Here is a 26,305-nt window from a genome sequence, read left to right on the forward strand (position 1 = left end):
CTATAAGAAGAGTGCCAAGACCCTGAAACTGAGCTGCAGCACGGTGGCCAAGACCATTCAGTGGTTTAACAGGACAAGTTCCACTCAGAACAGGCCTCGTCATGGTCGACTAAAGAAGTTGAGTGCACGTGCTCAGCGTCATATCCAGAGGTTGTCTTTGGGAAATGGATGTATGAGTGCTGCCAGCATTGCTGCAGAGGTTGAGGGGGTGGGGGGTCAACCTGTCAGTGCTCAGACCATACGCCGCACACTGCATAAAATTGGTCTGCATGGCTGTCGTCCCAGAAGGATGCCTCTTCTAAAGATGATGCACAAGAAAGCATGCAAACAGTTTGCTGAAGACAAGCAGACTAAGGACATGGATTACTAGAACCATGTCCTGTGGTCTTATGAGACCAAGATAAACTTATTTGGTTCAGATGATGTCAAGCGTGTGTGGTGGCAACCAGATGAGGAGTACAAAGACAAGTGTGTCTTACCTACAGCCAAGCATGGTGGTGGGAGTGTCATGGTCTGAGGCTGCATGAGTGCTGCCGGCACTGGGGAGCTACAGTTCATTGAGGGAACCATGTACTGTGACATACTGAAGCAGAGCATGATCCCCTCTCTTCGGAGACTGGGCCACAGGGCAGTATTCCAATATAACGACCCCAAACACACCTCCAAGACTACCACTGCCTTGCTAAAGAAACTGAGGATAAACGTGTTGGACTGGCCAAGCATGTCTCCAGACCTAAACCCTATTGAGTATCTGTGGGGCATCCTCTAACAGAAGGTGGAGGAGCGCAAGGTCTCTAACATCCATCAGCTCCCTGATGTCATCATAGAGGAGTGGAAGAGGACTCCAGTAGCAACCTGTGAAGCTCTGGTGAACTCTATGCCTAAGAGGGTTAAGGCAGTGATGGAAAATAATGGTGGCCACACAAAATATTGACACTTTGGGCCCAGTTTGGACATTTTCACTTAGTGGTGTACTCACTTTTGTTGCCAGTGGTTTAGACATTAATGGTTGTGCGTTGAGTTATTTTGAGGGGACAGAAAATGTACACTGTTATACAAGCTGTACACTTACTACTTTACATTGTAGCAAAGTGCCCTTTCTTCAGTGTTGTCCCATGAAAAGATATAATAAAATATTTACAAAAATGTGAGGGATGTACTCACTTTTTTGAGATACTGTACATGGTGCAGAAGACTTGGTCACTGGAGGAAGCTTTTCTCAGATCGCCATCCTGGAACTATGAGGTAATCAGTTGTCTCTCCAACGCTGGACCTTTTAACTGCATTATTTTCTGATATGGATTCATTTGGACAATGCCAGCAGTGGCATAAATTAACTATCAGGGAGGAACCAGTAGTATTGCAGATCAAAGGGAACCCATCCACAGTCTTACTTATACAGAAGCTGACATTCCAGTTTTATCTGACATGCACATTTCAAGCATGGAAAATTAGCAGGCAGATTTCCTAAGTCCTGCACTTGGACTCAAGAGAATGATCTCTTCACCCAAGGATGTTGCAGGACCCCTGTCACAGACAGGAAATGCCAAATGTGGACCGCCTGTCTTCCAGGTTCAACAATAAGCTAAACAAACTAAGCAAAAAATACAGACATTCTTTAGCCATGGCAGTGGTTGATCAGGTGACTTAGTGGGAGTCACAATATTTTGCTTCACCGGATTTGGATGGAGGGTATTCCCATGATACTTATCACGTTGAATGGGCCCTGGTGAATGTTGTACTCCAACTTCAGAAACCTCACCATGGGCTTTGCAAGACTGTCTGGATTCCTTGCCCCAATTACCGGTTTATAATCCTGCTTCTCGGTCCCTAGCTTTAATGGCATGGCTGTTAAAGTGTTTGTAAACCCACAAAAAAACCTGCAAGACAAAGGCATAATGAACTAGTATGCATAGCATTCTAGCTCATTAGGAAATACTCACCTTAGATTGAAGCCCCTGCAGCCGTCCCAGTACACAGCTTCGGACAGCGACATCGCTCCTGGAGTTACTTCCGGGTATCCCGGTCTCCGGCACTGTGAATGGCCGGAGCTGCAATGACGTCACTCCCGTGCATGCACACGGGAGCCGCCGGTAATGGCACACTAGCTGAAGCAACAGCACAAACATGCCATTGCTTCAGTGCGCACGTGCTGATGGTGTCGGCACATGCTGATACAGGGGATATCTCCTGAACCGTGCAGGTTTAGGAGATATCCAGTGTAGCTACAGGTAAGCCTTATTATAGGCTAACTTGTAGTAAAAAGTGGATTGTAAGGGTTTACAACCACTTTAAAGCCCAGGTCCCAAGGCATAGGAAATCAACCCCTCGCAAACCTGCTATAACACTTGAAAAACATACTTCACATGGTTCGAGGCATGAAAATTCTATTACAATTAATACTCTGGAAGAGACAGCTTGACTCTTCTCCAGTCTGGTTTGGACCTAATTATTCTTTTTCAAGGACTGCTTGACTCTTACCATTTTGGTAAAAGCCTTCATACAAGGTTTCACCTATACTTCAACCTGTGACTCCACTGTACTTGACTTAAGTATAGAGCTCCACCTTTTCCCGTTTCCCATATTTGCAAAGCTAACAACTGGTCTTCTGTTCAAAAATTTTCTGAATTCTAACAGGTGGATGTTCATGTCCTTAAAGTGATTATAAAGTCTCTTTTTTTTTTCTTAATAACAAACAGATTTATACCTGCTCTGTGCAATGGACTTTCACAGAGTGGCCCCAAACCTCCTCTTCTTGGGTTCCCCGCTGGTGCCCCCTCCACCAAGTGCCCCCATAGAAAGCCATTTTCTATGGGGCACTCGTGCAGGTTCACTCCTGAGCCCCGGCCCTGCCCCTGGCCACTGGCTTTCATTGACAGCAGCAGCAGCCAATGGCTCTTGCTGCCTCAGAAAATCCAGTGCGACCAGGAAGTGAGGGAAGAGCTGCAGACATGCACAGTGCTGAATCAAATGAGGGCTCAGGTAAGCAAAAGGTGGAATGGGGGGGGGACTGAGGCCTAAATATTTATGACCTTAATACAAGGAATGTTTAGGCTTTATAACCACTTTAAGATCTTTAACCACTTCCCTACTGTGCATAGTCATATGACGGCAGCAGGAACCCTTTGTCCCTCCGGGCCGCCGTCATATGACGTCTTTTCTTTCTGAGCCTCTAGGGGGTGCGCACGCCCGCCGCATCACTAGGGCACCCGATGTCGCCGGGCACCCACAATTGCCCATTAACACAGCAGGACCGTGTATCTGTGTGTATAAACACACAGATCCACGTCCTGTCAGAGGAGAGGAGACTGATGGTGTGTTCCCAGTACAGAGGAACCCCGATCAGTCTCCTCCCCTAGAATCACTCCCTAGGAAACATAATTAACCCCTCGATCACCCCTAGTGTTAAGCCCTTTTCTGCCAGTCACATTTACACAGTCCAAAGTGTCCACCGCCATATCGCAGTCATGATAAAAATCGCAGATCACCGCCATTACTAGTAAAAAAAAAAAATAACAATAAAAATGCCATAAATGTATCCCCTATTTTGTAGACGCTATAACTTTTGCGCAAACCAATCAATATATGCTTATCACAATTTTTTTTACCAAAAATATGTACAAGAATACACATCAGTCTAAACTGAGGAAACATTTTTTTTTTTTTATGGGATATTTATTATAGCAAAAAGTAAAAAATATTGTGTTTTTTTCAAAATTGTCGCTCTTTTTTTGTTTATAGTGCAAAAAATAAAAACTGCAAAGGTGATCAAATACCTCCAAAAGAAAGCTCTATTTGTGTAGAAAAAAATTTTCAAAATTTCAATTGGGTGCAGTGTTGCATGACCGCGCAATTGTCATTCAAAATGTAACAGCGCTGAAAGCTGAAAATTGGTCTGGGCAGGAAGGGGGTGAAAATGCCCTGTATTGAAGAGGTTAAGGCAGCTCTGTGTATTGCAAGTAGTCCCCAATCTAACATGAGAAGAGAAGCCTCAAAAAAATTGAAGATAAACCACCTGGCCGGTATTGCATCTGCTCTTATCAGCTAAAAGACTTAGGCTAAATAACTAATATAAAGCAATGTCTTTATTTGTTACTTTCATTCAGATGGTACAGTCATCCAAGACTAGAATAAAGTAGCTGACATATAATTGATGAAGCTTAACTGTAGATCAGCAAGCTTAATTTCTTATGTGTGTAAGTTTTTTTGGAAGTATTCTGTAACATAAAATTATATAAAGCCAAACTATCTGTGAGAATCAACATATGTTTAATCAACAATTTAAAGAGCCACCCTCCTTCCTACCCACATAAATACTCATGTAGATTGGTTAAAACTTTGTTATGTGCAGAATGTGGAGGTTCCACGTTAAAGCCTTACCTATGCTGTCCGAGCAAAAATAATTTTTCTAATGCTGCTCATTTTCCTTTTTTCAGCGAACTTACAGAAACAGCAGTGATGATGTGCAAAGCGCAGTATCTCAAAGCAATCAACTACATTTCAATTTTACATTATATATGCTACCAAACCCTCTGCACCTTTTAACTTCTTTAGTGAATAATCCCAGAAGTGTTTTTTTTTTGTTTGTTTCTGAATGATAGTTTAAAAAATGTGCTGCATAAAATACAAAGATATATTGCCTTTTAAACATTCCAGTGCTTTCATAAACATTTTATAACTCCATCAGATTTGGAAAATGGCTTCAGCAAAACCACACATGCATCTAAACTCTCAAAGAAAAGCTTTGGGAACCTAGGGTTGATTATAGCTTCTTTTCTCACTGTAAAATAACATGCAGGAAAGACATAACAAGGGCGCCAGCTCAGAAATTATGATAGAATCAAACAGAAACACTGCAAACATATAAAGATATAGTGCCTTTTAAAGATGTCACTGTGTTCTTAACCATCTGATAATTCCACAAGAGTTGTAAAATTACTTCAGCAAAACCATACATACATTTAAAGCCTCTAAGAGAAAAAAAGACTCTGGGAAAATGAAGTATTGGTTATGGCTTATTTTCTGACTCGTAAACAACATGCAGAAAAGCCAAAATGAGGACACTAGCTCAGAAAAATATGATAGGGTCACACAGAAACACTGCAAACAACCACATTATGTTCTGTCTCTACATACTGCCTAAAATGATGTGGAGTCACCAGCAGATACTTCTGAGTCGGATCCATGACCAGTGTCTTGTGCATCTGACTGGTCTGAGGATGCTTTTTTGCTCTCTGTACTTTGATTTGAATCTTGTACTTCAGAATCATCGGATGCCTGAGAAACATCATCACCCTCATGACTGGCTACTGTGCCCTGACTTTGTGCATCGATAGATGAGTTTTCTCCACTGACATCTTCATTGTTGCTTTCTGCATCACTTTGTACATCTCCTGATTCACTGCCCCTACTATGACTCTCTTCAGTTTTTACTGAAGTTCTTGATACAGATGCTTCACTTATATCATCCCTTTCATCTTCACTCTGTTCGTCACTTGCTTTACTAGCGTAGTCATTTTCATCATTCTCATCTTCCTCTGAATGCTCTTCTTCAGACTCTTCTTCAATTGTACTTTGTGCTTCACTTTCAATATCTGATTTCCTTGACTTATAACTGAATTTTGCACTGCTTTTTTCACTTCCTTCTTCAGATTGTCCAGTCACATCATCACTCTTTTTACTTTTAATGCTGGAAGACGAAGTGGCTTGTTTACTACTTTCTGATTTTATGTCTGAGCTTCTCAAAGATGTCTTGGACTCTGCTTCAGATGACCCCTCACCATAGACACTAGATTTTTCTATTGTAGAACAAACAGATTCCTTATCTGCTTCATCACTCTCCTCTTCCTCCTCCTCTTCTTTCTCAGACACTGATTCTTCTTGCTTGCTGTCCATAGATTTAGACACAGATTGTGTGTCATCTTCTGATTCTTCTTGTATTTCACTCCTTTCTTCATCAGAATCCACAGTGCTTTCATTGGTTTCATCCTGATCTAATGTCAGCTTCAAGTAATCTTTATCTGCTTGAGATGGAGCAGTACTGCTCCTTGGAGATGATTCATCCGATGGTTTTAGTGAACTTTTATCTTCATATTCTGTCTCTTCACTTTCTTCAGAATCACTTTCCGCTGTTACACTAATTGAAACTCCAGATTTGCTTTCATCTCTTTCAGATTCACTCTCTTCTGAGTCTTCATCGTCCTCATCTTTTTCACTATCAGCTGATGTTTTAGTAGAAGAAGTCACTGACTTTCGGCGGGAATGTAGCTTTCTGGCAGCATTGATTCGTTGAAGGGCACGATCTAACTTTCTTGTGACTGAGTGCTTATCTGTTGTTTTTTGGAAGTAGCTTCCTTTAATGACCATGCTGTCATCACCTTCAACCTGACGTGCAGAAACTAGCTTAGCATATGTAGAATCCTTCCCACCCTTCACCTTTTGAAGAATCATTGGAAATATTTTAGCTTTTTTCCAAGGAGAATGATGGGGTATCTCTGCAGCCTCAGAAGATTTATGAGTGCTCACTGCTACACGGCTTATCTGCATAACTGCCTTCAGTTTTTTCTTTCCTTGACTGGTTCTAGCTACTGGCATGCTACCTCTGGCTGGACCAGGCCTGCCTGCTATACTTCCTCTGCCTGGCCCCTGACCTCTGCCTCTCCTGGAAGGAGGTCTCCCACGCATTCTTCCCTGAAATTTTGTAAAGGAATTCACAGTTAATAACTTTAAATTTATATTTTTCATTTTGCATTTCTACACATGTGAGACTATTTTAGGGAAACTGATGAAATCAGGCATTTCCTGACTTTCCAGACTTTGCCTGACTTCAGCATTTTGCCAGTCATTTTTACACCCATAACTTTTGTGATATCATTATTTTGTATTGAACAATGCCAGTCTTGCCTTAGTACTAAAGTACTATTAAAAAAAAATATAAGAAAAATATATTATGTAAGTATACTATGTATACTATGTAATTATACTTACATCTCCTTCTGTGCTAGGTCCATGAGGACTATAATAATATCCACCATCGTTCTCAGCAACCACTTCTCCATAATCCTCATACATGCCAGATGGTGACAGTAATCTTCGCCGGCTTCCATACTGAGGCAGTTCATACCTACAGAAAACACCATCATATTAAGGTTATTTATTTGCCTCTTTCAAGGGTAGGGATGTGCACATTTTTAGACAAAGAACAACCAGTTCACAAAAGGTATACAAGAGGCCTGCTACATCAAACTAGAACAGCCTGCTATATCAAACTAGAACTAAAATAGCCACTGTATATTACTGTGTCTTTTATTCCCTGTTCTGGGGTCCTCTGCTATCTGGTCTATCACTGTTTTGTGTGTTTAACCCCTTCCCGCCGAGCGTATGCAGATGTGCGGCCTCGGCTTTCGGGGGTTATTTCGGGCAATCGGCTTTCCAGGGATAACAACCGAACAACTGATGCAGATAAAAGCCGCTTGATTGTTATCCCGGAGGAGCAGGAGGGGACGTCCTTCCTCCCGCTGCCTCCTGCCGCTCTGATCGGGCCTCCAGTCCCACCGGGAGAGCTGATCCACGATCCGCCACTTCTGGCAGCTAGGGATAGACTGGCATGAAGCATCTGGCTTCTTTCCAGTCTCCTGATTGTAAACACGGAAGCGACGTCACAACGCCACTTCCTGTTTACTCGGCTGCCAATGGCACCAGTTTTAAAAAAATATACAGTATTCAGAATCGGCGATCTGAATACTTTGAAGTGCAAAGGAGGGACAAATACTGTGTGACATAAAATAATAGGATTTTTAAAACAGCTTACCTGTAAAATCCTTTTCTTGGAGTACATCATAGGACACAAAGCCTCAAGTAATTACTTGGTGGGTTGTGGGCCTACCTTCAGGTGTTGACACTGGTATAACCAATACAGGAAGTTGACTCCCCTATATAACCCCTCCTGATTCCAGGAGTCCTCAGTTTTTGTAGCCAAGCAATATAAGCAATATACTCTCACCCCATAAAACAGAGGGGCGGAGCTCTGTGTCCTATGATGTACTCCAAGAAAAGGATTTTACAGGTAAGCTGTTTTAAAAATCCTATTTTCTTTATCGTACATCATAGGACACAGAGCCTCAAGTAATTACTTGGTGGGATGTCCCATAGCAATGATACTTGAGGGGAGGAAGACACAACCCGTAGGGCACCCCCAGACCTTGAGGAATTATACTGCTGCTTGCAGCACACTGTGCCCGAAGGCGATATCCTCATTCCATTTTACATCTACTTGATAAAGAATGTGTAGCAAGTGGTCTTTGAAATAAAATTAATAAGGCTGAGACTTGGCCCTTAATAGTACTCAGGGCCAACTTCATCTCTACGCCTACTTGTAGAAAGGCAAGAATTCTGCCTCTAATATATCTCCAAGGGTGCCAACCCTTGGATTCACACCAGGAAACATAAGCTTTCCAGACTCTATAATATATAGCTCTAGAAGCTGGCTTACTAGCATTAATTAAAGTAGAAATAACTGCCCTGGAAAGCCCACGCAGATCCTCCACTGCCATCTTTAGGACCTCTGCATACCATGACCTTCTGGGCCATGCTGGTGCTGCCAGAATTACCGGTTTTCTTTCCAGCTTGATCCTGCAAGGAAGTCAAGGCAGCAACTGAATAGGGGGAAATGCATAAATCGGTAAAAGCTGATCCGACAGTATCATCAATGCATCTGTTCTGCATGCGAATGGATCCTTTGTTGTGGACACAAAGTTGACTAACTTTATTTTGCACTGGATTCTAGAAGATCTACATCCGGAGTCCCCCATCCTTTACAAACAGCCCTAAACATGTCGGGGTGAATAGACCATTCCCCTGGGAATAATCTGCTGGCGGCACATGTAGTGCGCGTGCCAATTCTCTATTCCCGGAATGAAGACTGCCGATGGGCACGGAATATTTCTTTCTGCCCAAGTTAGAATATAGTTCACTTCTCTCTGCACTGAGAGATTCTTGGTGCCACCTTTTGGTGATTGATATAGGCCACAGCCATGGCATTGACGGATTGGATCCTGTCGGGACAATCCCTTAACCTGGAAGTTCAAGCTTTTAGAGCCAGACGCACTGCCCGAATCTCTAGGATGTTGATGGGCAAGGCTCTTTCGGTTCTTGAACACTGTCCTTGGACAGTTGTCTTCTCTGTCGTTACCACTTTCCAGAAAAGTTGTTTGAAGTATTTACCCTTTAGGACATTCTTTAGTAACCACCAATTGAGGCTTTGGGACACCCTTGGGGACAGCCGCATTGGCAAGTCCAAAGCTTTTGTTCCAAGCAAATAGAATACTGTTTTGCAACAGTCTCGAATGGAACTGGGCAAAGGGAACTGCTTCGAATGAAGCCACCATCCTTTCTAACAACCTCATGCAAAGGTGAATGGAGGGACCTCCTTTTGACCTGACCATCCGCACCAACACTTTTATAGAGTGGTGTTTTTTTTGTTTTGTTTTTCTGGGGCAAGAAGACCCTTTTTCTGGGCTGTATCTATGATCAGACCCAAATACTGCAGCCCTTTTTTAGCGATTTTAATGGAGACTTTACTAGGTTGAGAATGCAACCCAGACCTTTCCAGGTAACTGGTTGTAATGCGTACACCTTACTCCGAACAGTGATTGGTCTATTAGCAATAGATCGTCTAGGTATGCCAAGACTGTTTAAGCCAGGGGTCTCAAACCGATGGCCCCCCAGCCGCTGCAGAACCACAGCTCCCATGAGGCACTGCAAGGCTGACAGTTACAAGCATGACTCCCATCAGTAGAGGCATGATGGGACCTGCAGTTCCGCAACAGCTGGAGGGCCGCCAGCCCGAGACCCCCGGTTCAAGCCCTGTGCCCTTGACCTGGCTACAGGTGGGGCTAGCACCCTTGTGAACACTCGAGGTGCTGTAGCTAGCCCGAAGAGCAAGGCTATAAACTGAAATGGTGCTGTTCTACTTCGAACCGCAGAAACCTTTGGTGAGTGGGAAATATATGGACATGCACATATGCATCCCTGAGGCCGATAGGCGCCAGAAGTTTTCCTCCTTGCAGGCTAGAAACTACTGACTTGATCGACTCCATAGAAAGGAGCGGATCTTCAGGAACTGATTTAGATTCTTTTAGATCTAGAATGGATCTGTTGAATTTCTGCATGGCTCTGTACATGTACAGGAAACGCATGAAAAAGGCAGTGAATGTTCCAAGGAACCTAAGAAAAAACAGAACTATCAGCTGACTCTACTGGAGGTAGCTTGAAAGAGGCACAAATCATCTCTGTAAGAGGTTTGTATTAGCAATTTCTCAGATTTCGAGGCTGAAAAAAAGTTCAACTCTAGTTGTCTCCTCTGCAGAGGAGTACTCGGTTTGCCTTTCTTCCCAATTACCTAAGGGTAATTCTTCATCCTCTACCCACTGTTCCCTTGATAAGGGATCTCAGGTGGGGGAGGGGGGCCTAACACGCTTCTCATCCTTGGATAGCGGATGCGATTAAATTCGCTAATTTTCCTTCTAGGCCCTGCAGGGCAGAGGAAAAACGCATCTTCAATCATGTATACAGGGGCTGAATATTTTCTCCTCTTAGGCTCAGTTTCCACTATTGCAACCCCAAAGTTGTGTGATTTTACTGTCATCTTTTGCTGCCGAGAATACGTTGGGGCGTGATTTTGATGCGACAGGAAACAATGCCTGTGTATTCTAGAAGTTTATGGACCTCAAGTCGCATCAAAGTGGTACCAAAGTAGTGCAGGGACTACCTTGAAGTCGCACAGATCTGAACAGCATTTCTTGGAAATCATGCCCTAGAGTCTGATGGTGGAGGCCGTCACTGCTGCCTAGAGGCAGCTGCCCCTGCGCAGGGGAAGGAATCTGTTTAAGTGACTTGTCCAAGGTCACAAGGAGCCAACGTGAGGACGAGGTCCCACGTCTTTCAGGAAGCCTCCCATGGCTACGCTGGCTGTCAGAGTAGTTACCTGTGAGGAGTGGCTCCTTCACTAGTGAACGCCGACATGTGGATCTGAACCCATGTCTGTCAGGAAGTCTCCCATGGCTGCACTGGCTGTCAGAGTACTTAACCTGTGAGCTGTTGTGGCTTCACTTTAAATAAAAGGACATTTATACCTTCTACTGGACAAAAGAGCTTTACTGCTAGAAATGATTTGGATGTATGTCACCAAACCTTCCCCAATGAAAAGGAAAACTAGTCAGACACCCCTTTTTTGCAAGATGCTTCGGCTGACCAACCCTTTTAACTACAGGGTCCTAAGCATGTGTTTTAGCACAAGCACAAGGCGAGACGCCTGGTGGATAGGGTCTTTTATGGCATCTATGGCAAAACATAGCGCCATTGGTAGGAGGATTTAAAAAAAAAATTCCAACTCCTTATCTGTTGGATGCTTAAGCAATTATGCATCTTTATTGATGCTGGAAATCGCAGCGTCTACTGCTGGTATTTCCAACCTTTGTGAGAAACTCTTTGGCGGGAAAAAAATGCTTATCCAGATGATCCCATTCAGCATAAATTAACGCTGTAAAAGGTTTTTTTTTTTTTAAAAAAAAACAAAGAAGGGACCTAGACTTTCAGCTTACTTCATCAACTGTTGTTTCCTCCGCAGAGGAAAATTTGGCTTGTTTTTCCCCGTGATCACCTGAGGATAACACCTCATCCTGTGCCCACTGTTCCCTTGGAAAAAGGGGTTTGAGGTGGGGGAGGGTCATGTAGCATGCTTCCTATCCTCTTGGATGGAGAATGCGATTAAAGCCACTAATCTTCCTTCTAAGCCCAACAGGGCAGAGGAGAATGCCTCTTCAGTCACATACACAGGGGCTGAAGTGTGAGAAGCAGTTGCACCACCAGTTGCTTCCAATGACTCATACTGGCTTGCCATGTCAGGTATCTCCGGAGAGGATGACAGTGTGGAGGCATGACTGGAGTTCCCAGCGCCTGGGGGTGGAATCCTTGGTACCTTTGTGGTACACTGGAAATCAAATGTGCTAAGCACAACAGCAGAGGCACTTTAACAAATTATGGTATTTGCTGAACAATAGTTTTAGCAAAAGAAAACCATAAGGATCAGCCTTTGATGCTGAGTACCATAATATTTCCTGTGCTGGAAATGCCTGTTTACACACCTTTACATGGCCAGCGCTCCTGTGTCTCTTAGTGTGACAGACTTCTGTCTTCAGCATATTAACTGAGAGCGTCTGTGTTAAGCCTCAGGTAAGAACCTGATTACACATAAGTGTCAGCTGTTACTGCACCTCTCCAGGAGGAGAGGGGAGGGGGAGGGGAATTTTTATCATCAGTGTTTGTTAAGCTCCTAGTTTTAAAGGAAGACTTCACTTTATACAAAAAAATGCAAATGGCTGGTTTTGTATGTTCATAAACAACTGCTGTAACCCCTTTAGATCCCTCAGAAGAGGAACACCATGTGTTCAATTAAGAACTCCCCTCTGGCTGCAGGGACCAAACCCGCTGCTATAGCCAGACACAGAGCTGCTGAAAAAGCATTGTACTAGGTAAGTGTAATATACTCCCTCTAGAGGAGACATTTTAAGGCATACAGTTATACATTATCTATCTATCTATCTTATTTTATTTATTTATTTCAGGTACTTATATAGCGCCGTCAATTTACGCAGCGCTTTACATATATATATTATACATTCACATCAGTCCCTATACCCTCAAGGAGCTTACAATCTAAGATCCCTAACTCACATTCATACCTATACTAGGGACAATTTAGACAGGATCCAATTAACCTACCAGCATGTCTTTGGAGTGTGGGAGGAAACCGGAGTACCCGGAGGAAACCCACGCAGACACAGGGAGAACATGCAAACTCCAGGCAGGTAGTGTCGTGGTCGGGATTCGAACCAGCGACCCTTCTTACTGCTAGGCGAGAGTGCTACCCACTGCACCACTGTGCCGCCCGTCTATCTATCTATCTATCTATCTATCTATCTATCTATCTATCTATCTATCTATCTATCTATCTATCTATCTATCTCTATAGATATCTAGATATCTATATATATATATACATATATATATATATATATATATATATATATATATATATATGTATTTTTTTGAGAAAAAGGCATAGGTGGACTTTTTACAGTTCCTAGGCTTCTCCCCTTACCTTATCCTCGCTGCAGGATACTGCTGATTGAACAGACAGATCCAACTTTCACCCATCACGGCAGGCAGCGTATTTAAACCTTCAAAGACTGGGGCCCTTTTTAAAGGGGTTCCGCTCCTTTGGACCTGTATAGCACCCCTCAGGAACAACTTTAGGTAATATGAAAAACCAAAAAGAGTCCTGGTTCCTAGGGTCTAGCTCTCAAAGAGAAGCTTACAGGCAAAACCTCGTTCTTCAATGCGAGGCCCAGGTACCATCCTATGGCCTCAGTGGCGAGGATGGGTCCGGTTGTGGAGGTTTTTCAAATCCAGCATGGATCCCTAACTGGAGCTCCTCAGAGCACATCTTCACTCGTGACCAACACCTTAGACACTGGAGAAAAAACTGAGGACTCCTGGAAGGAGGAGGGGTTATATAGGGGAGTCAACTTCCTGTATTGGTTATACCAGTGTCAACACCTGAAGGTAGGCCCATAACCCACCAAGTAATTACTTGAGGCTCTGTGTCCTATGATGTATGATAAAGAAATTGCAACAATCGCCATTTTATTCTCTAGATTCTCTGCTAAAAAATGTATATATATATATATATATATATATATATATATATATATATATAATGTTTGGGGGCTCTAAATAATTTTCTAGCAAAAAATACAGATTTTAACTTGTAAACACCAAATGTCAGAAATAGGCTTAGACATGAAAGGGACAACTTACATCATAATGAAAACACAGAAACACATTTGGTTATGATAGTTAATGATTATTTAAAAAATAAAAACATTAGACATACCCATGCTCATAGCTGTAATAGTCTTGTCCATAATACTCCTGACCAGGATCAATGCCAGACTCCATTGACAATTCCTTAAGAAAATAAAATAAAAATATGTATGTTTTAGGAAATGTTTTACTTTATTTGCCATTGCTTTCCTTCAGCATTAAGTATGCATTGTACAGCAACCCAGTGCAACCAAAAGGAATCTGTTTCAATGACCTGCTAGCAGTAAACAAAATTCTAAACCTTCTGGGTTACTGCATTTTGGAAATTTGTTTTTGCAAATTAATAAAGCCACTTGTCTATAGTGGTTAATGTTTTTGTGATGTAAATGTAGACACTGGCTATATGTAGAGTGCAGAAAACCATGGCAATCAATTTGTTTTACTTTTACTATCCACACATAAATCTTATTGATTGTTATGAGTTACAGTGTCACATACTTTTCTCCACCATACCATTTGTCAAAATGCCAGTGAAGAGCTGTCATACCTGAAATACCTGAAATAATGTGCTACATTACACTTTTTTTACCTATAACAATGTCACTTAACAAACCAGCAGTTTTGGTGCCACTGAAATCTAGTGGGGCACAAGCAAGAAAAGCTATTGACATGCACTAAGACGGTATCATAACATTAAATCTGTTAGACCTTTCATGTTTGGTAGGGCAGTAAAAATAGCAATTTGGTGCATAACCTATATTAGGCCATATGCTATTTCTATATTAACATCAAACTTGTTAAGATAATTGTGGCATTAACAAATGACAGGCAACAGAAGCCTGCAGGCAAAAGGTAATGCAAAATTATTAGTTATACTTTAAGTCAATGTGAACTAAATATGAAACAGGATTGTTATCACTGTAATTTGTTATGAAGATTAAAGTGTTACTTCCCAGTATGATTTCATATTTCAAATGTAAGTGGAAACTTGGGACTTCAGTAGCAAGATCTTCCCAACATAGTTCTTAGCTCTAGTCCTTGAGTTTGTAGTGTTTCCGCCCACTTTGTGATGTTTTTAATCTTTCCATTTCATTAAAAATAAAAAATATGTAAAAATTCTAGCAGGGATAGTTGTAAACACTCATGATGAATGTGGGAAGTGTGCAGACCAGGGATATCACTACCAGAGTCACTTAAAAAGTCCAGAGACCATCAGATGATTTAACCCTGTAGTACCCCAACACTGAAATATTGTGGATGGAGGAATTCTTTAAGTGATCATATAACAAAAATTCATACGTGTCCTTGAATATGTGACCAATTAGCAGAAAAATTAAATGACTGAACATGGTAATACAATAATGTATATTTACATAGTAGACGTAGGTTTTACATACAGTAACTGTTAACAGTTTCTTTCATGTCAGAACTTTTTCAACAGTGCCAACATGCATATTTTAAATGTAGAAGAAAGGAAACAACAATACCTCAGGTTTTAGGAGAGATGGTCTCAGCAATTGTTGTTGCTGGTCCCATTGAAAAAGACGGGCATAAAAAAGATGCAGATAAGTAAGGAAGAAAAGAACAGATGGGGAAAAAGTAAGACCATTTTTAATCTCTCTCTCTTTCCATATATGTTTTATATATATTTCTATGCACATTTGTAAAATTAACAAGTGAATAAAGACTACATCTATTAATAATCAATAATAAAGCTGAACTTCAGGCATACATAAAAAGTCCAAATTAATGCAGAAAAATTATTTCTCTTGCAGTTCCTGTAAACCAGAATTTAGACTGGTGCAGGAAGAAGCAGTGCAAGTAGCCAATCAATTGTGCCTCAGTATAAGGAACATTCTGATAAGTGGGAAATACAGAACAACAGAGAGACAAGCTCATTAGTCGGCTGCTGCTGCTTCTTTTTCTTCTTCTTTAATATTCTATTCACAGGCTGGGTGGGAGGAAAAAGACCTGTAAACATAACTGAACTGCAGTAGATTAAAACCAGGTCTTCTCCTCTGGCAAGCAGGGTTATGGAGTGATAGATGAAAAATACTTAAAATAAATTTGTAAGTTAAAGCATAACCCTTATATGTGCTGTATTTCATCTGTATATTTATCAGTTTGCCTGAAGTATAGCATTAATATTAAAAAAAAAACAAACATGTTTGTTGTATAGTTTTTACCTGCAGTAGTGTATATGTGCATAGGGATGTGAGGTAGCAGTTTTTTGCTAAATACAGATGCAGGGTTTGCTCCTTTCTTTACAATGATTCTGTTACTAGTGATGCCACTCAGTTTAATTCTAGCAGCTGTTCTGATTTAAAATAACAGTGGGGAAGAATTACTAAAACTGCAAAATCTGGTGCAACTCTGCATAGAAACCAATCAGCTTCAGGTTTTTTTTTGTCAAAGCTAACTGAACCAGCTGAAGTTAGAAGCTGATTGGCTACCATGCACAGCTACACCAGATTTTGCACTCTCCAGTTTTAGTAAATCAATCCCAGTGTGACAAGACCGCCATGGAAATATAGTGTAGTATTTGTTGGAGGAGAGGTTCAAATCTCCATACTTCCCCACAGCAGGTTTCTTTTAAATGTGTGAAATGTCACTAGATAAACCTTGAATGTACGTACATTCATTAGACTGAATTAAGTCATGTATATTATTATATATTTTTATTGTATACCCAATTATGACATACAGATTATGATTCATAAAAAGTATGCTACAGGAAAAAAGTTCAAAGAAACAAGGAATCTGACTGCTTGCTAGAAATAACATATGCACTTAACACACTTTTCATACAACAGTACCAATATCAAGAACTATTCAAGATCATTCTTTCAATACTGATAATTGTAACAGTATATTACACTTATCATTATCAATGATATCCTAAAAGATCACTTAATTGATTATTTACTGGAAAACGTTGTTTTCTGAAGCACGCAACAGTACTTTAAGCCTAGCACATATGGGTCAAATGTGGGGCGGCATCAGCTGGTTCAATAGAAACCGGCCAACATTTGGCCCATGTGTACTGCAGCCAGTCCGACATGCCGACTTCTGTTGAAGGGGCATGACCTAAAAAGGTCTGCAGATCGGCTCCCGATCAGTGCTGAGATCACTGACCGAAGTGTTTTGGCAGGGGGCAGTCCCCCTGTCAGAACACACTAGAATAGTAGGGGAGATCATTGTACTAACATTGCAGAGTACAGCGGCTCCTCCTGAGCTGTCAGTTGTTTTGCATTCAGCCCTGCTCGGTTGAACAAAAAAAAGTAGTAGTGTGTATCAGGCTTTAGCTTATAAATTATCACAAGCAGCTCCTACCTAATGATCTTGTCTTAAAATGTATTTAAGCCTCCCTTTATATTGCTGCAGAAACTGTGCTATATAAATCCTATAGAAAAAATAACAATAATAATGTAGCATATTATAATGTAATCACTACAGTATTTGCTTCTGTTGACATGACTCTGCATGATGGGATGTCACTTATATTGTATATTGTAATTTCAAATTATTTGGTATATACAGAAATAATGGAATCTGAAAAAAGGTTCATACCTCAGGATGAGCATAACCCCGCCTGTAATAGATAAAAAAATGAAAAAAATAAATACATCAAATTTGCAATTTTAGGTAGTACAAACTCACATTTGTAAAGCTATAGATCTGAAACATATTTAATGAATCATAGCCAGTAAATTGTTGACTCATTATAACCTATTGTTTTATTTGTATTGTTATTTTTTTTAACATGAAGACAATTAAACTTCTGCATTACATAACATACACCTTTGTCCCTTTGACAGTATATGATATACAGTTCATCTTGTCTTTGTATAATCTGAGCAAATTAAAGCTTATACATATTTAAAATACACATATCTTTGGATGGCACATGTAGTAAAGGCAAAAATAAGCTATACATGGGCTCTGTATCGTCTGTATGGACTTCTGTTATGGCAATAGACATATCACTGCATATAACGAACCATAATTATGATTGATTTGTGTTTTCTAAGTATCATTTAAATTTCTCATACACATTTTTTTTTCTTTTTATGGATGAGGCGATACTATAGATTGGAGTTGGATCCCCACTATACAAAGGTTCCTTGATTTGGCTTTTGTTTATAAAAGTATGCATCGTGGGACCTATGTTTTATTGAAGTACTAAAAACAGGTTTTAATTAAGTTAATATTTTTTTACTAGGGCTGAGTGCTCTTTTGAGTTTGATTTAAGACAATAATGGTGTTCCCTTGAAGCCTTGTTTAACCACTTGACGACCACCTCACGCCGATTTACGTCGGCAAGGTGGCACGGACAGGCAAAATCACGTACATATACGTGATTTGCCTTCCGCGGGTGGGGGGTCCGATCGGACCCCCCCCCCGGTGCCCGAGGCGGTCGTCTTTTGTCCAGCGGCAATCAGAGGTGAGGGGGAGGCCATCCGTTCGTGGCCCCCCCTCGCGATCGCCGCCGGCCAATCACATCATTCCTTTGCTGCTGTATGCTAAACAGCAGCAAAGGAAATTATGTCATCTCTCCTCGGCTCGGTAATTTCCGTTCCGGCCTGAGGAGAGAAGACAGGTATTTGAGTGCACAACACTACACACACACAGTAGAACATGCCAGGCACACTAAACACCCCTATCCCCCCCCCCGATCGCCCCCCGATCCCCCCCCAATCACCCCCCCATCACAAACTGACACCAGCAGTTTTTTTTTTTTTTCTGATTACTGCATTGGTGTCAGTTTGTGACAGTTACAGTGTTGGGACAGTTAGTATTACCCCCCTTTAGGTCTAGGATACCCCCCTAACAAAGTTTTAACCCCTTGATCACCCCCTGTCACCAGTGTCGCTAAGCGATCATTTTTCTGATCGCTGTATTAGTGTCGCTGGTGACGCTAGTTAGGGACCTAAATATTTAGGTTCACCGTCAGCGTTTTATAGCGACAGGGACCCCCATATACTACCGAATAAATGTTTTAACCCCTTGATTGCCCCCTAGTTAACCCTTTCACCACTGATCACCGTATAACTGTTACGGGTGACGCTGGTTAGTTTGTTTATTTTTTATAGTGTCAGGGCACCCGCCGTTTATTACCGAATAAAGGTTTAGCCCCCTGATCGCCCGGCGGTGATATGCATCGCCCCAGGCAGCGTCAGATTAGCGCCAGTACCGCTAACACCCACGCACGCAGCATACACCTCCCTTAGTGGTATAGTATCTGTACGGATCAATATCTGATCCGATCAGATCTATACTAGCGTCCCCAGCAGTTTAGGGTTCCCAAAAACGCAGTGTTAGCGGGATCAGCCCAGATACCTGCTAGCACCTGCGTTTTGCCCCTCCGCCCAGCCCACCCAAGTGCAGTATCAATCGATCACTGTCACTTACAAAACACTAAACGCATAACTGCAGCGTTCGCAGAGTCAGGCCTGATCCCTGCGATCGCTAACAGTTTTTTTGGTAGCATTTTGGTGAACTGGCAAGCACCAGCCCCAGGCAGCGTCAGGTTAGCGCCAGTAGCGCTAAAACCCACGCACGCACCGTACAGCTCCCTTAGTGGTATAGTATCTGATCGGATCAATATCTGATCCGATCAGATCTATACTGGCGTCCCCAGCAGTTTAGGGTTCCCAAAAACGCAGTGTTAGCGGGATCAGCCCAGATACCTGCTAGCACCTGCGTTTTGCCCCTCCGCCCGGCCCAGCCCAGCCCACCCCACCCAAGTGCAGTATCGATCGATCACTGACACTTACAAAACACTAAATGCATAACTGCAGCGTTCGCAGAGTCAGGCCTGATCCCTGCGATTGCTAACAGTTTTTTTGGTAGTATTTTGGTGAACTGGCAAGCACCAGCCCCAAGCAGCATCAGATTAGCGCCAGTACCGCTAACACCCATGCACGCACCGTACACCTCCCTTAGTGGTATAGTATCTGAACGGATCAATATCTGATCCGATCAGATCTATACTGGCGTCCCCAGCAGTTTAAGGTTCCCAAAAACGCAGTGTTAGCGGGATCAGCCCAGATACCTGCTAGCACCTGCATTTTGCCCTTCCGCCCGGCCCAGCCCACCCAAGTGCAGTATCGATCGATCACTGTCACTTACAAAACACTTAACGCATAACTGCAGCGTTCGCAGAGTCAGGCCTGATCCCTGCGATCGCTAACAGTTTTTTTGGTAGCTTTTTATTGAACTGGCAAGCGCCAGCGGCCTATTTCCCCCCGGTCGTAGTCAAACCAGCACTGCAGTAACACTTGGTGACGTGGCGAGTCCCATAAGTGCAGTTCAAGCTGGTGAGGTGGCAAGCACAAGTAGTGTCCCGCTGCCACCAAGAAGACACACACAGGCCCGTCGTGCCCATAGTGCCCTTCCTGCTGCATTCGCCAATCCTAATTGGGAACCCACCGCTTCTGCAGCGCCCGTACTTCCCCCATTCACATCCCCAACCAAATGCAGTCGGCTGCATGAGAGGCATTTTCTTTATGTCCTCCCGAGTACCCCTACCCAACGAACCCCCAAAAAAGATGTCGTGTCTGCAGCAAGCGCGAATATAGGCGTGACACCCTCTATTATTGTCCCTCCTGTCCTGACAATCCTGGTCTTTGCATTGGTGAATGTTTTGAACGCTACCATTCATTAGTTGAGTATTAGCGTAGGGTACAGCATTGCACAGACTAGGCACACTTTCACAGGGTCTCCCAAGATGCCATCGCATTTTGAGAGACCCGAACCTGGAACCGGTTACAGTTATAAAAGTTAGTTACAAAAAAAGTGTAAAAAAAAAAAAAATATATAAAATAAAAAAAAATAGTTGTCGTTTTATTGTTCTCTCTCTCTCTATTCTCTCTCTCTTGTTCTGCTCTTTTTTACTGTATTCTATTCTGCAATGTTTTATTGTTATTATGTTTTATCATGTTTGCTTTTCAGGTATGCAATTTTTTATACTTTACCGTTTACTGTGCTTTATTGTTAACCATTTTTTTGTCTTCAGGTACGCCATTCATGACTTTGAATGGTTATACCAGAATGATGCCTGCAGGTTTAGGTATCATCTTGGTATCATTCTTTTCAGCCAGCGGTCGGCTTTCATGTAAAAGCAATCCTAGTGGCTAATTAGCCTCTAGACTGCTTTTACAAGCCGTGGGAGGGAAAGCCCCCCCCCACCGTCTTCCGTGTTTTTCTCTGGCTCTCCTGTCTCAACAGGGAACCTGAGAATGCAGCCGGTGATTCAGCCAGCTGACCATAGAGCTGATCAGAGACCAGAGTGGCTCCAAACATCTCTATGGCCTAATAGAAACCGGAAGCTACGAGCATTTTATGACTTAGATTTCGCCGGATGTAAATAGCGCCATTGGGAAATTGGGGAAGCATTTTATCACACCGATCTTGGTGTCATCAGATGCTTTGAGGGCAGAGGAGAGATCTAGGGTCTAATAGACCCCAATTTTTTCAAAAAAGAGTACCTGTCACTACTTATTGCTATCATAGGGGATATTTACATTCCCCGAGATAACAATAAAAATTATTAAAAAAAAAAAAAAAATGAAAGGAACAGTTTTAAAATAAGATAAAAAAAAAAAAAAATAATAAAGAAAAAAAAAAAAAAGCACCCCTGTCGCCCCCTGCTCTCGCGCTAAGGCGAACACAAGCGGCGGTCTGTCGTCAAACGTAAACAGCAATTGCACCATGCATGTGAGGTATCGCCGCGAAGGTCAGATCGAGGGCAGTAATTTTTGCAGTAGACCTCCTCTGTAAATCTAAAGTGGTAACCTGTAAAGGCTTTTAAAGGCTTTTAAAAATGTATTTATTTTGTTGCCACTGCACGTTTGTGCGCAATTTTAAAGCATGTCATGTTTGGTATCCATGTACTCGGCCTAAGATCATCTTTTTTATTTCATCAAACATTTGGGCAATATAGTGTGTTTTAGTGCATTAAAATTTAAAAAAGTGTGTTTTTTCCCCAAAAAATGCGTTTGAAAAATCGCTGCGCAAATACTGTGTAAAAAAAAAAAATGAAACACCCACCATTTTAATCTGTAGGGCATTTGCGTTAAAAAAATATATAATGTTTGGGGGTTCAAAGTAATTTTTTTGCAAAAAAAAATAACTTTTTCATGTAAACAATGAGTGTCAGAAAGGGCTTTGTCTTCAAGTGGTTAGAAGAGTTGGTGATGTGTGACATAAGCTTCTAAATGTTGTGCATAAAATGCCAGGACAGTTCAAAACCCCCCAAATGACCCCATTTTGGAAAGTAGACACCCCAAGCTATTTGCTGAGAGGCATGTCGAGTCCATGGAATATTTTATATTGCGACACAAGTTGCGGGAAAGAGACAAATTTTTTTTTTTTTTTGCACAAAGTTGTCACTAAATGATATATTGCTCAAACATGCCATGGGAATATGTGAAATTACACCCCAAAATACATTCTGCTGCTTCTCCTGAGTACGGGGATACCGCATGTGTGAGACTTTTTGGGAGCCTAGCCGCGTACGGGACCCCGAAAACTAAGCACCGCCTTCAGGCTTTCTAAGGGCGTGAATTTTTGATTTCACTCTTCACTGCCTATCACAGTTTCGGAGGCCATGGAAAGCCCACGTGGCACAAAACCCCCCCAAATGACCCCATTTTGGAAAGTAGACACCCAAAGCTATTTGCTGAGAGGTATAGTGAGTATTTTGCAGACCTCACTTTTTGTCACAAAGTTTTGAAAATTGAAAAAAGAAAAAAAAAAAAGTTTTTTCTTGTCTTTCTTCATTTTCAAAAACAAATGAGAGCTGCAAAATACTCACCATGCCTCTCAGCAAATAGCTTGGGGTGTCTACTTTCCAAAATGGGGTCATTTGGGGGGGTTTTGTGCCACCTGGGCATTCCATGGCCTCCAAAACTGTGATAGGCAGTGAAGAGTGAAATCAAAAATTTTCACCCTTAGAAATCCTGAAGGCGGTGCTTGGTTTTCGGGGCCCCGTACGCGGCTAGGCTCCCAAAAAGTCCCACACATGTGGTATCCCCATACTCAGGAGAAGCAGCTAAATGTATTTTGGGGTGCAATTCCACATATGCCCATGGCCTGTGTGAGCAATATATCATTTAGTGACAACTTTGGGCAAAAAAAAAAAAAAAAAAAGTGTCACTTTCCCGCAACTTGTGTCAAAATATAAAATATTCCATGGACTCAATATGCCTCTCAGCAAATAGCTTGGGGTGTCTACTTTCCAAAATGGGGTCATTTGGGGGGGGGTTTGTGCCACCTGGGCATTCCATGGCCTCCGAAACTGTGATAGGCAGTGAAGAGTGAAATCAAAAATTTACACCCTTAGAAATCCTGAAGGCGGTGCTTGGTTTTCGGGGCCCCGTACGCGGCTAAGCTCCCAAAAAGTCCCACACATGTGGTATCCCCATACTCAGGAGAAGCAGCTGAATGTATTTTGGGGTGCAATTCCACATAGGCCCATGGGCTGTGTGAGCAATATATCATTTAGTGACAACTTTTTGTAAATATTTTTTTTTTTTTTGTCATTATTCAATCACTTGGGACAAAAAAAATAAATATTCAATGGGTTCAACATGCCTCTCAGCAATTTCCTTGGGGTGTCTACTTTCCAAAATGGGGTCATTTGGGGGGGGGGTTTGTACTGCCCTGCCATTTTAGCACTTCAAGAAATGACATAGGCAGTCATAAACTAAAAGCTGTGTAAATTACAGAAAATGTACCCTAGTTTGTAGACGCTATAACTTTTGCGCGAACCAATAAATATATGCTTATTGACATTTTTTTTACCAAAGACATGTGGCTGAATACATTTTGGCCTAAATGTATGACTAAAATTTAGTTTATTGGATTTTTTTTATAACAAAAAGTAGAAAATATAATTTTTTTTCAAAATTTTCGGTCTTTTTCTGTTTATAGCGCAAAAAATAAAAACTGCAGAGGTGATCAAATACCATCAAAAGAAAGCTCTATTTGTGGGAAGAAAAGGACGCAAATTTCGTTTGGGTACAGCATTGCATGACCGCGCAATTAGCAGTTAAAGCGACGCAGTGCCAAATTGGAAAAAGACCTCTGGTCCTTAGGCAGCATAATGGTCCGGGGCTCAAGTGGTTAAATATGCAATGTGCAAGTGTGTTTTGCTATGAAAACTATAAGAAACAATGATTGACTTTAGAAGATGTCCCTTGTTAAACTCCTGTCTGTAACTTGAAAAACACAGGCAATGCAACGCAGCTAAAGCTGTTTTTCTTTTGCTGGATGTTTTGGGAAGGTATATTTCATATTAATCTATTACAAAGCATCTTTTATTATATCACAGTCTGGTTTACATGATTAAGAAGGAAACAAAATATCAACAATCATAATTTAAAATGTCAACAACCAAATTGAAATTGAAATTCACGTACAGTAAATTTTTTTTAAAATGCATGTCAACATTTGAGTCACCATGATTTCCAAAATCTGAGATTGTGTAAATGCTGTGACAGCAGGGCTGGAATCACCGTTAGGCAGCACAGGCAGCCGCCTAGGGCGCCAGGATGGAGGGGGCTTTAAAATCCTTGCAGACACAGTGACCCTGCACTGCTTGCTGCTATCATGCACCCCACCGCACTGAGCAGATTGGAGCTCTATTGCGAGATGCGGGGTGACAAGCCAGAGGATGCGGGGTGACAAGCCAGAGGATGAGCCGGGTGGGGATAAGGATAAACAAGAGGCGGAAGGACAGGGGGTGGAGTCTGTGTGGGCAGCTGCAGGATGAGCTTCTTCTCCCCCAGGTACCAAGACTTGTACAGTGTGGAGATGGAGGGCGGATATACCTCTATCTCAGGCGCTCCAGAGTTTCTGTCAGCCTGTCATAGTTACACAGTGAGAGCGGGAAAAGCCAGCTTACACAGGAGTTGGGCTGAATCCTGTCTCCACTGTCCTCCTAACCCCGCCCTCACTCTGCTGCTTGTCCAATCCGATACTCCGCCTCCCATTTGTGCCCACACTCCAGCCACCTGCATGCCATGCATTTGCTCTGTGTTGCGAGAGGAGCTCTGTGAACAGCTGAGCGTCACTTTTCAAATAATACCTGCCATAGCCCTGAGGGACACCAGACTGAATGGGGGAGACATAATTGGTGAGTGAGACATCCATTCCCAGAACAACCCCCCTCTCTGTTTCCACCACTTTGTGCTATAAACCTTCTTCCCCCTCTTTTCCTTCCCTCTCTCTTCCTCCTCATCACTCCCCCCCTCTCTCCCCCCTCCCTCTCTCCCCCCTAGGCTAGGGCCTATCCTGTCTATATACTACCCTAGCCTGTCCCTATATTACCCTAGCCTGTCTATATACTGCCCTAGCCTGTCTATATACTGCTCTAGCCTGTCTGTGTACTGCCCTAGCCTGTCCGTATACTACTCTAGCCTGTCCGAATACTGATCTAGCCTGTCTGTATACTGCCCTAGCCTGTCTGTATACTGCCCTAGCCTGTCTGTATACTGCCCTAGCCTGTCTGCATACTGCCCTAGTCTGCCTGCATACTGCCCTAGCCTGTCTTTATACTGCTCTGTATACTATCCTAGCCTGTCCATAGACTGCTCTTGCCTGTCTATATACTACCTGTCTGTATACTGCTATAGACTGTCTGTATACTGCCCTAGCCTGTCTATATACTACCCTAGCCTGTCCGTATACTGCCCTAACCTGTCTATATACTGCCCTAGCCTGTCCGTATACTGTGCTAGCCTGTCTGTATATTGCCCAAGCCTATCTGTATACTGCCCTAAAGGCACATTTTCTTCTTGCAAAGTTGGACTTAGCCCTTAATGGTAAAACAATCAGCCATGAGCCTCCACCATCTGCTGGTCTACAATGCACAGCCAAATTCTAATCAATAAATGTTAAAAAGACTGCAGGGTGGATGAGGGCATGGCCTGGCTATGATGGTGAATGGCTGCTGAACTGTGTAGCTCCCACCACCCCAGCTGTCATGCCACGGAATAAGGGAGAGACCAACACTATGGCTGAATCCATTAAATGGAAGAAAGGGGGAATAACAGTTTACCTGATAGACTGCAGAATGCTGCATTCAGCTGGATCAAATATGGCAGAACTTATCCTCCTCCCTCCCTGTCTGGAGACATCCCACTGCTCCTAAAAGACACGCAGATGGAAGATTCTGCACCCTGTCTCTTCTTCTCTGCCATATACAGGAAATCCCTCTGGGACTGGGTCTACACCTCAACATTGGGGGCTCTCTTGGGAACTACACTAATATCTTAAAGATCCCCCAACTTGGCAGTATTTTTGAAGCAAGCGGAGGACACATACAAACCGGGCTTTCTGAAACTGAAACATTGCAAATAGGAGCTAGGGTGGAATCACCGGCCATACTGAGATCATTTCTGCTTTGCAATTAGTA

At 42.4% G+C, this 26,305-nt stretch overlaps 1 protein-coding gene across 1 annotated transcript in view; it reads right to left on the reverse strand.

Moving 5' to 3' along the window:
- Positions 1–26,305, reverse strand: part of PCDH15 (protocadherin related 15) — a 2,079,434-nt gene that overhangs the window by 11,176 nt on the left and 2,041,953 nt on the right. The window contains exons 34-37 of the mRNA XM_073596339.1: positions 17,455–17,476; positions 15,372–15,410; positions 13,955–14,028; positions 6,988–7,123 (exon numbers count right to left, since the gene is read on the reverse strand). Of these exons, the coding sequence (XP_073452440.1) occupies positions 6,988–7,123; positions 13,955–14,028; positions 15,372–15,410; positions 17,455–17,476 (271 nt within the window). The remainder of the gene's footprint in view (positions 1–6,987; positions 7,124–13,954; positions 14,029–15,371; positions 15,411–17,454; positions 17,477–26,305) is intronic.

The sequence above is a fragment of the Aquarana catesbeiana genome, linkage group LG08, assembly GCF_042186555.1.
Source record: "Aquarana catesbeiana isolate 2022-GZ linkage group LG08, ASM4218655v1, whole genome shotgun sequence".
NCBI classification, from domain to species: domain Eukaryota; kingdom Metazoa; phylum Chordata; class Amphibia; order Anura; family Ranidae; genus Aquarana; species Aquarana catesbeiana.